We start from the raw sequence: 14,055 nt of genomic DNA on the forward strand, positions 1-14,055 counted from the left end.
AGGGCTTATAATTTATCACAAGTCTAGGAACGCCTCTTTCAATTTCAGAATTTTTGTTGACATAAAAAGCGGCACAAGACCAAGGTGATCTTGATTTTACAATAAGTCCTTTATTTTCAAGATCATTAATCTCATCTTTACAATGTTGTTCCAAATCCATGTTCATTTGGATTGGACGTGCTTTGGTGGGTATTTGTTTTTCATCAAAAGAATTTTCATAAGGCAGATCTACCAAATGTTGTTTCCTTTTCCAAAAAGCAGATGGTAAATCAGCACATATTTCTTTTTCAATGAGGCTTTTGAAATCAAGAATTTTTCTTTGTATAGAATCATTCTGAAGTTGATTCTCAATTCTTTGGAAATTTAAATCTTTTTGTAAGCAAAATAAATCATCCTGTTTGGACTTAAGAATGGCATTAATCTTATTTTGGTAAACAGAACAAGCTTTGACAATATTCAAATTCCTTGTTTTGGGTTTTTCAATAAACGAGAAAACAAGGTCTTTGGATTTTGCTTTGAAATATATACCATCATAATTGACAGCATACGGGGTTATAAGATTTATAAAAGGGGTTCCTAAAATGATAGCATGGTGTATATCATTTGTAAGAACAAAAGAAGTTTTAAATTCAATTTTATTATTATAAATCGAGGCTTCAACTTTGGAACTAACATTCAATTTTGAATTATTAGCGGCAGAAAGTCTTTCTTTTGTTTTTTCATGAAATCTTTTGGGGACGATATCTTCCCTGATGCAATTTAAATCAGCGCCAGTGTCAAAAAGGGCAATGGCGTCCATAGCAAAATCATCAGAAAAGATGAGAGTGACTTTAATCAAATACTTTCTTGTGGTGATTTGCTTTAAAACAAATAGAAAATCATTGGGCACAGACTCTATGTTTTCTACTTTAATATCCTCACCATCATCAGGATTGGATTCATTGTCTGAATTATCTTGCAATTGTTTTTGTAAAAGAAGTTGGATAGTCTCAGAATCGCTTTTTTGTTTTTCTTTTAAATCTCTGATTTCACATTTGATTTCTTTTATCTCTTTCTGAAGATCTTGGATATTAGGAACTGCCTTTTTTGTTTTCTTTTTATCCAAAATTTGAGTGAGATCATAAGAATTCTTCTTAATAATTGGAACCTTAGAAATCTCAGTTGAGGTTCCGGCTTTGTCAGAATCCATGGTTTTCAAAAGTTTATCAAGATATTCTTTTTGAAGATTTGGATCTGAAATATGCTTTACAAGTTCAAGAAAAATTTCTTGGTCTTTAGTCAAAACATTGATTTTCTTTAAATAGGAATCCGAATCAGAATTGCTGCTGCTAGATGCAGAGGTGTCTGAATCAAATAACTCATCAACTTGGAGGGGGTCATTATCTCCCGACATGGAAGACTCAGAGTCTGAGGACTCTATAAGGAGGGGGGCTATTTTGGAAAGGATGTCCTCATTGAGGTCAAGCTCTTGGAGTCTCTTGTTCATTCTGCAAAACTTTGCAGTATGACCTTTCATACCACATTTGAAACAAGTGGCATCTATATATATATATATATATTTTACTTTATCCTGACTTTAATATAACGAGAGATCTCTAATAAGCACACACTCTCTAATATATATATATATATATATATATATATATATATTGGTTAATGAATAAATCACGGATAATCTTTCTACCCTTTACGACACGACGCCTGAAACAAGACAGAAGAAAAAGAGAAAATTAACTTTTAATAATTAATTTGATTTGATTTGTGGGTTCTATGGGGCAAAGATAAGGAAGCATAATTTTATTGACTAAAGATACCATAAGAATTAAGACTCGAAAGCTTTTCAGTGCAATGTCGTGTCACATGGACGCTAAAGTGAACATGCAATTTAAATAATATTTTCTAGATGACTAGTGATTTAATTGAATAATTGGTAATCATGATTACGAATAATCTACTGAACTAAAAAATTCAAAAGCTAAGCAAGAAAATCGAGTGAAACTTGTGATCAGCTACCCCCCCTAGATCTAGAACTTGATTTAATAAGGCTGCTACTGGTAGTTGATGATGTTATTATGTTGACTACAAAGTTTAAATTAATAAACTAGGGTTGTTTAAATTAGTTTAAAATTAATAAAATATTTTAGATAGTTATAGGTACCAAAGAAAATTCTTAAAGTCAAAAAGAAATTAAAGGAAAAAACAGAAAAAAGAAAAAAGAAAAAAGAGTCTTGATACGACGAATGACAGAGTGTTTTGATCGTGTGTTGTAATATATAGGTTGGAATTTTATTTTTTCAAAGTTTGATGATTTGGTTTGTGATACGTAGTAGGTTAAAAGACTAATTTTTAATCTTTTATTCTTTTTACAATATGAGATATCTCTCACTCAGCGACGTATAAGAATGACTAAAAAGAAAGAACAAAATATATGAAGGGGGATAAGAAAATGAATAAAAAATTAAAGAAAAAATTATTTGAGTGCCCTTCATATACGTTAGTTATATTTAGGTATTGATCATTTTTTTTTGGGTATAATTAGCAGAGGAAGACTGAAGAGTTTAGTCAGAATTCGGTGAGTAACCAGAAAAATATACATTATCAATTTTAATCCTAATAAATTCGACTCAATGCACTCGTGTCTATGTTCAATTTTAATTCTAATAAATAATTATTGTTAGTTTTCTAATTAGATTTTTATAAATAAATTAATTAATGTAAAGAATATTATTACAAGAAGTCTTATTATTGTAAAAGCAAAACAGAAGTAACAAGTAAGGGTGGAAATGTAGGGTGTGTTTGGGAGTGAGATGCTGTAACTTTTAAGCTGTAGCTGCTGTGAAGTAAAAGTCATAGCTATAGAGTAGAAGTTGGAAAAAAAATTTACGAAACTATCAAAGCCCAACTATTAAAATGTTTGGCTACAAATGTTACCAACACTTTAGTAGTTAAGTTTTGACAGCACAACTAGCTCACAACACTCCCAAACAGGTTAATAATGTAGTTAAGTTAAAATATATGATTAAACGAACATTTATCCTAGTTTAAAACCAGTGAAAAAGTTTCAGTATGAATGCAGTTATAGCTTCTCACAAAAGCTTATCATTATATAAAACATAAATGAATCATTACATATGAAGGAGAGTATTTTTTGTACAAATAATAATAATAATAATAATGATAAGCTAGCTGTTCACAGCATGCATATATATGATCAGAACTGCGTGACTCTTCTATTGACAATTTTGCAAGTGTATTGTCAGAGTTTACTTATTATATTATAAATCATAAGACGCGGCCTTCATCCATGATTGGCTCTTGAAATTATGGGATTGCAGGTGAGAATCAAAATATGTTTGTTTATAAAGAAACTGAAATGCTTAGACTTTAGTGTTCTACGTATGCTAGCATTAATAATGCATGGGGTTACCAGCTGAGCTGAGCCAGCTATCGAAAGTGCTTCTTAAAAAAAGCACTTCCCACTCGTAAGAATATTCTTCTTTGATCTTTGCATACTGTTTCAGGAATGGCGTCGGTCGCACTCACATGTCATTACGATCGGGTGCTTGAGCTTCTTTAGGAAAAGCTTCCATTATTTTTATTACATCTAGGAGTGCTTCTACAGAAAGCACTTCTAATGATTCGTACAATGAAGCATATAATAAGCTGAGGGGAAAATAATAATAATAATAATAATAATAATATTGAACCGACTTTTTGACGTGTGCTTGAACAGTCGAACCATGAAAATGAATGTTCATTGACTTGCCCTTCAATTACGGCAAAAGCACATGCTAGCTTCCTTGTAGAATCACATTCATTATTATTATTTTTTTCAATAATCATCATTAGCTTCAGTACATTATGCACCAAAAAGGATATTCAAATTCAAATCCCCAGAGTCCTTTTTTTTTTTTTTAATTTAGTCCATCACGGGTTAATGACTTCATATTTATTATGTGTGCGGCTCTTCTTTTGATCAATTTACATAACTAATTTCGTCATTACGTAGATCTAATAAAATTAATGTCAATAATATGTTTAATATCCACGAATAAGCGAAAAATAGTAATGAAAGGAAACTTATGTTCAATGTTTTAATTCTTAAATGTTAGGTGTCTAATTGTATAAGACGAAGTTAGGGTACATGGTTGTCATTTTTTCTTGTTATATATAAAAAATATATAACGCATATATTTGTCTAGTTATTTTCGAGAAGCCATAGGTAGTTTTGCTGTTGACGAGTGATCTAGCTGGAGCCTGGAGCTGGGTAGCTTATAATATATAATAATCATGAGAATTTTTCTCGGGAAAATTCAATCATGAATGAAGAGAAGCATGTGATGAGATAAGAGGAGTCACATGCAATTTTTAAGTTTGCATTGATCATCAAAAGTCTTGAAACTGGCATTCCGAAAGATCTTATAAAACTAAAAAATGACTTGGCTTTGGCTTTGTCATTTGTGTAAAGAAAAGAATGTTCATGTGATTATTGAGTAATGTTTTTATGTTCATGGAAGCTGAAACCCTATCAGGGCAAGCCACGTTCCAAAGCACATGATTAAGGGGACTTTGTGGTCCAAGGATACTCCTGAATGGGCATCATCTCAGTTCATGACTACACAATTTGACATGTTATGGGAACTAGCTCATACATGGGAACTAACATGCATGGAGCCTCAAGAAATATTGTATAATTAAGATTTATCATTTTGGTACTACATAATTTTTTAACAAATCCATCACCACTTTATATTTGCCTTAGCAGCAGTTCACATTAGGAGAAATTTCTAGTTCCAAAAAAGGAAACTGGGAAGAAGAAGCAAAAATGAAATTTCCAAATTATCAGGGTTCAGACAATATCACACTAAGCATTCAACAACTTTTTGCACTTCTTGGTTTTTGTGCTTCCAGTCTTCTTTTGCTTCTTATATTCATCATATAAATGTAGGGATAACGTTGCACGATCTAACTCATCCCTCAATCTCTCGTTTTCCTTAATGTTGCGGAGAAGCATAAAATGGTCACCAAGTTTCTTGCTCACTTCATTCTCATCAATTGAACCTGACATGTTTGATGATAATTCAGTGTTTGCCAATATGGAAGTCCCATTTCCTCTTTTCCTCCTGCTGCTTGATTTTTGAGTATCACTCTTTGAGTTGAATGACTCCCTTTCAAGTAACAAATCCATGAAAGCTTGTTGCGGGGAGAGAATGGCATGATAAACTTGGTTATGAGCAGAGTTCATGCCTGCAATGCTTGAAGCAGCTGTTGAAATAGATGGATGATAGTGTTTAGATAGAAGGTTGATCTCCCAGAGGACTGAAGCAAGTGCACCACTTAAATTGGGATCCATGGCATAGGGCTGATATATCTGCACGTGTAAGAGAGAGAGAGAGAGAGAGAGATTAGATCAGTCTTGGTACGCAAGCTTCCCCAATCCATTGTCGTGTAAATAGTAGGCTGGGTCATATGTCATCATTAACTTCACATCTCTCCCACTTTAACATTACAGAACAAGACTAGCAAGAGAACTCACCGAAATAGAACCTGACACTGAGCCACCTCCAGCATCATTTTCCAACAGATTTCGGCACTTAATATTCTTCTGCAGTAGATTTTTTAAAGTGACCAAGGCTGCAAGAGTGCAAAAAAGTTAACCATATAATAAACTTCAGTAAAACCATAACAAAGTACCTGAAATAGTAACAAACTCTATCTAATAACAAACATACCAGCCATGGATTCTGCAGATCCGATGGATAATGAGAAAGTAGCCAACCGTTTTACAAATGCAGCAGCCTTTTGCATGTCATGCTGTCTATCATCACATAACATTATCTTCAAAGCCTCAGCTAACACTTCACCTTGATCTCTGATCAGAAATTACATTGCAAATGAAATGAGAAAAGTTTTAATAAGAAGCAGTATTTGTGCGGTTTCCATAACAAATTTTCAAGAAAAATTGTAGATCTAAGTATAGCATGGTTAGAACTAACCTTCCAGGTCTGTACTCAAGAATAAGATTGTAAAGCTGGACAAAGAAGTCCTGTAAATCAACATTCAAGGCATCAAGATTATTCCTCATTACTCTAAAAGCAACAATGCAGCATCGGAGGCGTTCAGTAACAGTCAAATGATTCGAGTTTTTCTGGGAAGGGCCGTCATTGCTGCTACCTCCACCAGCAAGCCTTTTCAAATAGTTCATAAGATCGCCGATGTAATCCAAGTCAATGAGATGAGAGAACTTTCCCAATCCCTTTAGACATGGAGCAAGCAGTGGGTGCGCACCAGATGCACCACCAATCGAACTAGCATTTGCTTCAGAACTGAGCAAAGAAACAGGTAAACTAAGCAACCACTCAAAACACATGAAATTCCAGACAGACGACGCATGCAAAACATGTATGCCCTAGTTCAAACTAGCTATATATGATTAGTTACGTTGCTTTGCTATCTCGGATAATATTTGCTAATATTCCAGCAACCGAAAAGTAAAGTGCTGCCTCTTTGTAGTACAGTAGAGTCACAACCACACCCAACTGAACCCAGTTCTTCATTGTATAATATAGGAACACACCTGACAGCAGTGAACATCATGGTGTGCTTCAGAATTCGAAAATAAGTCTCAAATACAGCAGAAATTGTTTCGGTCTGCATCCTTCTCTTCTCCATAACATCTGGGGCAAGAGAAGCAGCTTTGTACTCAGCAGCAACCTGTGTGAAGCACTAAGAACGTCAGTACCATAACTATAATGAGCAAAACTTCAGAAAAAAAGAAGCAATTGATGGTTTTGGAAGAATAAATACCTCCTCTCTCGTTTTTAACATCAATTCTTTCTTGTTTTTCTTTCTTTCATTTTGCTGCAATTGGCTAGGCTCCTCAATGCTCTTTCTTTTATTATTTTTCTTGTTCTTAACTTTGCTCTTATCATCTGGCACTTCACGTCTCTGAAGATCTTCATCAAATGATAAGGACATAAATACCTAGGACAGATGCCAGGTTCATTAAACCAGCTTAGTAGAAAATTCGAATAACAAAAGGGAACTGAATAAGGAAACCAAAGGCATATCATACCTCAACAAAATCAGGATGCAATTGACAATTTTTAACTTTCACATGGTTTGCAATCAATCGAACTGCCTCAACAGTAGCCGCACCACCATGTTTTCCTTCGTTGGTAAAAAGTGACTTGATTGTAGCACAACAAAGTTTCCTGCCAATAAGTAGGCAATTTAGTTTTACAAAAAGGAAAACCATCTTTGACAGTACTCCATTGTCTTTGAAACTAAAAACAGATTACAGGTAATACAAATGTACATTGTGTGAGGAAGCAAAAGAAAACTCTAGCCCACAGTCCTATTTATGCAGTTGTTACAAGAAAGGGAAAAGATGGTTCACTGTGGAACCGTGGCCGGCATAGAGACATTTGCCAAAAGGGACTGGAACTACTCAATTTTGGAAATTATGGAAAAAGGAAAATGGGAAATGAAGAAACAGACAGGTCACAACCTCAATGAAGTAATGATGAAAGAAAAAGGACATTATCTGGGTTTTTGAAACCAGGGCACATTTATTTTATCTGCAGTCCATCATACAAGATTCCAGACCCCACTAGATAATTGAAAAGGAAGCGAAATAGTAAGAGCCAAAAGCATAAATATAACGGAACCTCACAACAACATCCTGGGAGCCTAGGTTTCTGACAACAACCTCCAACAGGATCTCACAGCAGTTAAAGTGGGGAACTGCATCAAGCAAATTGCAAATGCAACGAACAACCACTTGGTGAAACACAGGCTGCTTTTCTGATGCTATCAACTTCTGGAGGTATGCCTGTGAATGGGTATCCAAGAAGAAGATTAATTCACAGTAAATTATGATAGCCTTACAGTATAATAAGTGAAAAATATTAATCCATGGCAAGGATTTAGATATTTCTTTCTCCCAATAAAATATGAGTGAAAAATATCAATTTGAAATGACAGGAGTCAAAATGTAAAGTGAAATACCAGAGAGGGGTGGGGTTCATTTTTTAATTCTTAAATAAATAAAATGTAATTCAGTACTTTGATTTCCATTCCTCTCCCCTAATGTAATTCATTACCTTGATTTCCATACCTCTCCCAAAGTTTTACTTTAAATTCTCTCTCTTCTGCTTGACCAAGCAACTAAAATCATGCCAAATATTCAAAAATAGAGTTCAAATTATAAAAGCGAATGAAACCAGGAGTTTTGGCAGTAGTTAAAAGAAAATTCTTTATGCCTCTAAAAACTGTTTATCCTCCTTAGAGTTCCCTCCAATCAAATTTCTGTTCTAGGCCTTTAGCTCAACTTACACAAAGATTGTGGTCATCTCAAGACTTCAAAATTACCTCTAAAAGAAACAAAACATGTGAATGATATAAAGAAAAATGCACAGTAAGCGTGCATGCATGCAAATTGCAAAAGACAGAAACTGATTAAAATAATAGTCACTAAAAGGAGCAACAAGTCCAACCTTGTAAGCGGATAAAAGTGTTGATTCATAAAATCGCATCTTCTTAACCTCCTTGGAAACCTTCATCTCTAGCTCTTTTTCAGTTGGAAGCCTAATCCGGTAGCTGCCTTATAAATGAAGAAAAGCAAGAAAACTTTATCAATTATAAGTAGAGAACAAAAGGTGAACATGCACAAAGCATACAGGGAGAATTTGAAAACAAAACATGAGCTCTACCCAGGAATAATGTCTTTGAAAACAGCCAACAATGACAGAAACCCAAGTTTGGAAATAGAAGGATTGTCATCTCTAGCAATTTGTAACATCTCTTTCAAAGACTTAATATTGGACTCTGGATCAGCAAGCAGTGCCATTCCAAGTTCTGCAAGTTTACACTTCTTGCTTTCAAACAATTCTTCAGCCGTGAGATCTTCTTTCACCTCAGCCTAGAAAAAGAGTAAATATAGCATCATGGAACATACAAAACGCACGTATAAGATGTGCTATGATTACATGCTCACTAAGGATGCAGTTTGAAGAGATTATACTACATTTGAGAAGGGGGTAAAAAATTATTGAAATGTTAAATAGAAATCCAGAAACAAGAAAAAAGTACCAGCACAGCCACTTGTGGGGCTTGCTCTGCTTCTTCAGGTTTACTCAACTTCTTCCCTTCTTTCTTTGCCTCTTTCTTACTTTTCTTAAGCTTGGCTCTCCTCTCTGCTTTTGTCAGCTTAATGATGCCTTCATTTCCACCGCCATCCTTTTCACCCTCTCCTACTTCGTTTTCATCTCCGCCATTTTCTGGTTTAGGTCCTGCATCATAGGTGAAACCACAAACCATTCAAATCTCATCCCACAATTGAAACACTGAACATCCGAGATTCAAAACAAGAATAACCAAGGGAAACATTAAAAAGTTCAATACTCGTCCGGTAATAGAGTTTCCCATCCAATGTCTTGACAGGAAGAGCATCAACAGGATCAAGTTGAAGCCCTTTATCCTCATTTTCTTTCAGCACCGACGTTTTCCTTAATCGCTTCTCATATAATGCCTCCAAATCATCTTCCTTCACATCCGCAACCCGTGTTACATGCCTAAAGCAATAAAAAATCCAAATGTTTTTGACAAATTATACAATTAAAAAAAAACACAAATTTCACATAATTCACAATTTTTTTAAACATTTTTCTCGGAACAAAATTAAACACAAGTAAAAATTGCAACTTTGATCCTTTTTCCAAATTAAACATTCATCTCTTTAAACATTAGCCTTTATTTTATTTTCAGTTACCTCTTCTGCAAATTAGCATGAATATTGAGCTCATTAAGCAACCAAAAAAAAAAAAAAAAAGAATACAACGACATTTCGTGTTCTAATTTTTAACTGAAGGCAAGCAAAGAGTTAAAAAGCTACGAACTTGGTGATAGAATGAGTGTCTAAGCGGGAAACAAAGCCGGCGTAGTCACGATTTTCGCTGACGAATTGCAAGTCCTCATCCGAAACTTCTATTTCGTCCTCCAATATTTCGGGTGGAAGCTCCGGCGGTAGTATTATCTTCTGCTTCTGCTTCTTCCCCATCGTTCGAATTCGTCACGTCAATGCACTGGTTCCAGTCTCAGATGAGACTCCAGGGTTTAGGGTTTTGATAATGAAAAGGAAATTTTGGGGGCTTTTGAATTGGGCCTAATAAAGGTTGGGCCAAAACCTCAATGATTTAATGGATCTGGTACAAGCCGGATTCAGCTCCGTGTCCGTGATCAATATCCGGGTCAGGGGTTTAATACAACAGATTTTTACGGGAAATACTTGGGTGTTAGTGGCACCGTGATCTGGTAAGCTCGTTCAATATGAGTATTCAATATATGTGAGACAAATGGTGCAGCCCAGCCCATTATTATTGCGCAAGCGAAAGACTTGGACCCAGGGGAGATCACCACGCACGTAATCATACGTTATGGGTGCATTTGGCATACTGGATTGTATTATATTATATTATATTATTTTAATATTAGTGTATTATATTATATTGTATTATATTAGCACTATATTATAATAATATTGTACAATGTTTGGCGCTACACTGTACTGTATTAATTTTTTGTAATTAATTTAAATTATATATTTTATTATATTATTATTTATATTCTTATTAATTTTAAATTAATATTATTCAAATTTATTCATATTTAAATATTTATTACTAGTTATATTATATTATAAATTTATTAATAAATTACAATATAAAAATAAAAAATATAATATAATATTATTGAATAATAAATTATATATTTATTAATTTATATTAAATTATAATTTAAAAATAAAAAATGTTACATAATATTATATTAAATTAAAAAGTTATATTTATTTTTTATTATTATTATAAGCAAAAACAAATGCAAAAGAAGGAAAAAAGAAAAAAAAATGCAAGCTGCAGACGCAAAAGAAGGAAAAGAGAAAAAAGAAAAAAGAAAAAAAGAAAAAAGGTAAGCTAATGCGGCAGTTGCCGCATTAGCTAGAGTACCCTTAACCCGTGTTATGTTCTCCCAAACATGATACAAGTATTAACGTAACGTGAACAGTAATTTAATACCCTCTTAATATTACAACCAAACACACCCTATAAAGCGTGTAACTGTATGTATTAGATCAAAGCTCTAAACTCAAATTAAATATTTCTTTTTCTAGACTCCCACAAATGTGCATGGGATCGTACATTTTTCCTCAAATATTAGTTGGAGTATATTTTCCAATGAATATCAATAAACCTATAGATTGTACTACAACTGTATATGTATTTAGATATTAAAAAACTTCATTTTATAATCAATTTTTTTTTAAAAAAATAAATTAAATAAAAAATACAGCAGCAACAAAAACAGCAGCATTGTACTTTCACCGTTCGTACTATGATGATGATGATAATAATAACTCCATAACGAGACACGCAAAAGCAAAAATTAAAGGCTAATCACATATTGTTTTCATTATAAATTATGTAGGCCAATTGACTGCCTAGCTTAATTAATTCACCCTCAGGTACTACCCATAATCTGTATTAATTATTGCATATCTACCTATCATTTTCGCAATATACCTGCGTGACATGCATGCATGCATTGCTTTTTTTACAAAGAAAAAAACACATAAACAAGCTAACGCGTTCATCGATAAACTCATACACTTGAGTATCGTTTAATTTCTATTACGAACATTACAAGTTGAAAAATATTAATTTAATTTGTATTTTTTTCCCCCTTTTTTACAATATGTGTAGGTATTTAAAAATCTTATATTTTATGCATGATCCCTTTCATATGATCATATCTTATTGATTCTTTTAGACATTTTAAAAAAAATTTAACTCTTAAAGCTGTTAATTGATGGTGATGGAGGTAGGGGGCTTCGCATTTTAGAGATGGCAAAATAGGCTAGTTTTTTCTCAAGCTTACTGTAGAGAAAGTTTAAGAGCGAGGCTCGGACTTTCAACATTTTTTAATATTTTCAAAATTATTGTAAACTTAATATAAGTTAATGATCAATAAGTTGTTATAATCAACAATAAATTAAAGAGAATGGATATTTCAAAATAAATAAATAAATAAAATGAAGTTACAATAAAATCTTAGTGATTTGATTTTTTTTAAAAAAAAAAACTAGAATCTCTAATTCAAGCAACTTTTTTATTAATTAACACTTAAAGAGAGTTTATTATTATAATTTAAATTTTTTTAAACACTATTGATTTATGAATTAAGAACTTAAATTTCCTTTTTCTATTATTTTTTCTTAAGCACTCCAGATCCTAACGCGGAGGCCTGGAAGACCAGGCCGACCCGAACTATTTCATCCACCGCAATCGCATTCATATAGTACAAGTTTTCAAACTATTAGTGTTAGAAGTTCATGTAGTTGAGCTCATTTTATGGTGACGACGACCAATCAAACATTAATTATTTTAGTTAGCGGCAGACATTTGTTTCTTTTCGTCAACTACGGCATTATAATGTGATAGATCATTGGGGCTTAATAAATTATATTATTTTGTAAATTTTATGGCCACCAAAAAGATGAAAGAAGAGAGAAAGAGATAACTATTTATGTTGTAAATATTATAGCTAGGTTTATATTAATTACAATTTTAAAATTTTACGTTAAAAAAAAAAAAAGAGAAGAAAAACAAAGAAATCTAGTAACGATGCTCCTATTCTGACATTTTCCTCCATTAATTTTTGTAAATTTAAGAGGAATAATATCTGAAAATTTCCGTTCACATTCGTAATTCAAAAGGGGCAGCTTTATTTTTATTTTTATTTTAATTTTATTTTCTTGATCTTTCAACATTCATGCACACGTGCTCCTCTTTCTTGGGTCCAGATTGATTGCTTAAATGCCCAAAACTCTCTCCATTAATTGAAGAATTGGTTTTATTTAATGGGTTCATTAGCAGTCACTCTCCCTTATTAATTGCGTTTTTTCAGATTGTTCAACCATAAATAATTCATGTGACGTAGACTTTAGGCTTACCAACCCCCCCACCCCCCATATTTTAATTAACTTCTTTGCTAATTAAATAATCGGCAATTTATGTCCCTCAACTAAACTTTATGTGGGCAGTAGGTAGATATTTTCTCAATTATTCATTCAAATAGATTTACGAAATAATTCCCAACAAGATATTTAGACTGAATTACATAATATACATATTTTAGACCCTTGATAAATTTTAAATTATATTTATTCGGACTCAAATAATTTTAGAAAAAAAAAATTCATTATTGTTTTAAAAAAAAAATCTTAATACACCTTAGATTGCGGCTTTTGTATCTAATATTTGTAAAATGCTCGATATGAATATGTTTTGTCTGCATAAGTTTCTAATGCGTTTAATTTTGAGTCAATATTATACCCAAAAAAAAAAAAATGTAAGTTTGATCTTTAAAAGTCAATGGTCATCACCTAAACGAGTTAAAAATTCAACAGTTTCAATCATTTAATTGTTTTTATTTATCCATGAGCTTATTAATTTTTCAAAAATCTCGAATTTTTGGTACTCCCTAAGACTCTTCTTTTGCAGTTCATCTAACCAACCCTCACAATTTGATACAATCTTATGGCAATAGGAATTGGGTAAATTAAATGCCAATGTTCTACAAAAAACCCTAGGTTAAATGCTTTGATTTTATGTGCGGTTGAGATTCGTGCTCCACCATACATCGGCTCCAATATAGTCACAGCCTTTTTTAACACATGGTTAACTGGATAATTAACTCAAACTGTAGGAACTAAAGATGCATTTACTATAATCTTAACTGTCAACCGAAAATTGATTATCAAAACAATGAATTTGTTGGCATTTCACATTCAATTAATCTCCTTCTTCACGGTGGGCAATCAATTTGAAGACAAACATATTAAGAATTAAAGCAGCATTAATGATAATTAGGTAAATAAATTAAAAGCACTTAAAATGCTGTGATAATCCGTACAGGAAGCAAGCAACAGATACACATCGACTTCGACAGTGTTTAGGTAACTTATCTTTTTCCTTCATTAAAGAACAAACACATATA

The 14,055-nt window shown here is 32.8% G+C and overlaps 1 protein-coding gene across 1 annotated transcript; it reads right to left on the bottom strand.

Annotated features, from left to right (window-relative positions):
* Nucleotides 1-4,657: 4,657 nt before the first annotated feature.
* On the bottom strand, nucleotides 4,658-10,105 carry LOC18031914 (nucleolar complex protein 3 homolog). Its single transcript, XM_006422173.2, has 13 exons — nucleotides 9,900-10,105; nucleotides 9,406-9,575; nucleotides 9,094-9,293; nucleotides 8,715-8,923; nucleotides 8,499-8,601; nucleotides 7,671-7,834; nucleotides 7,076-7,214; nucleotides 6,808-6,984; nucleotides 6,578-6,714; nucleotides 5,997-6,326; nucleotides 5,733-5,872; nucleotides 5,537-5,634; nucleotides 4,658-5,371 (listed from the first exon to the last, which is right to left on the bottom strand). Exons 1-13 carry the CDS (start codon nucleotides 10,058-10,060, stop codon nucleotides 4,865-4,867), a joined length of 2,535 nt encoding a protein of 844 aa, XP_006422236.1. The 5' UTR covers nucleotides 10,061-10,105; the 3' UTR covers nucleotides 4,658-4,864.
* Between the last annotated feature and the right edge of the window lie 3,950 nt (nucleotides 10,106-14,055).

The sequence above is a fragment of the Citrus clementina genome, unplaced genomic scaffold, assembly GCF_000493195.1.
Source record: "Citrus clementina cultivar Clemenules unplaced genomic scaffold, Citrus_clementina_v1.0 scaffold_9, whole genome shotgun sequence".
NCBI classification, from domain to species: Eukaryota; Viridiplantae; Streptophyta; class Magnoliopsida; order Sapindales; family Rutaceae; genus Citrus; species Citrus x clementina.

What these genes read in the sequence shown, in the direction of transcription:
- LOC18031914 (XM_006422173.2), bottom strand. Translation starts at nt 10,060, where the DNA reads ATGGGGAAGAAGCAGAAGCAGAAGATAATACTACCGCCGGAGCTTCCA. An exon ending in GAAACTCTATTACCGGACGA is followed by an intron (nt 9,294 to 9,405) that starts GTATTGAACTTT and finishes CCTATGATGCAG; the next exon opens with GACCTAAACCAGAAAATGGC. An exon ending in TGCATCCTGATTTTGTTGAG is followed by an intron (nt 6,985 to 7,075) that starts GTATGATATGCC and finishes CATCTGTCCTAG; the next exon opens with GTATTTATGTCCTTATCATT.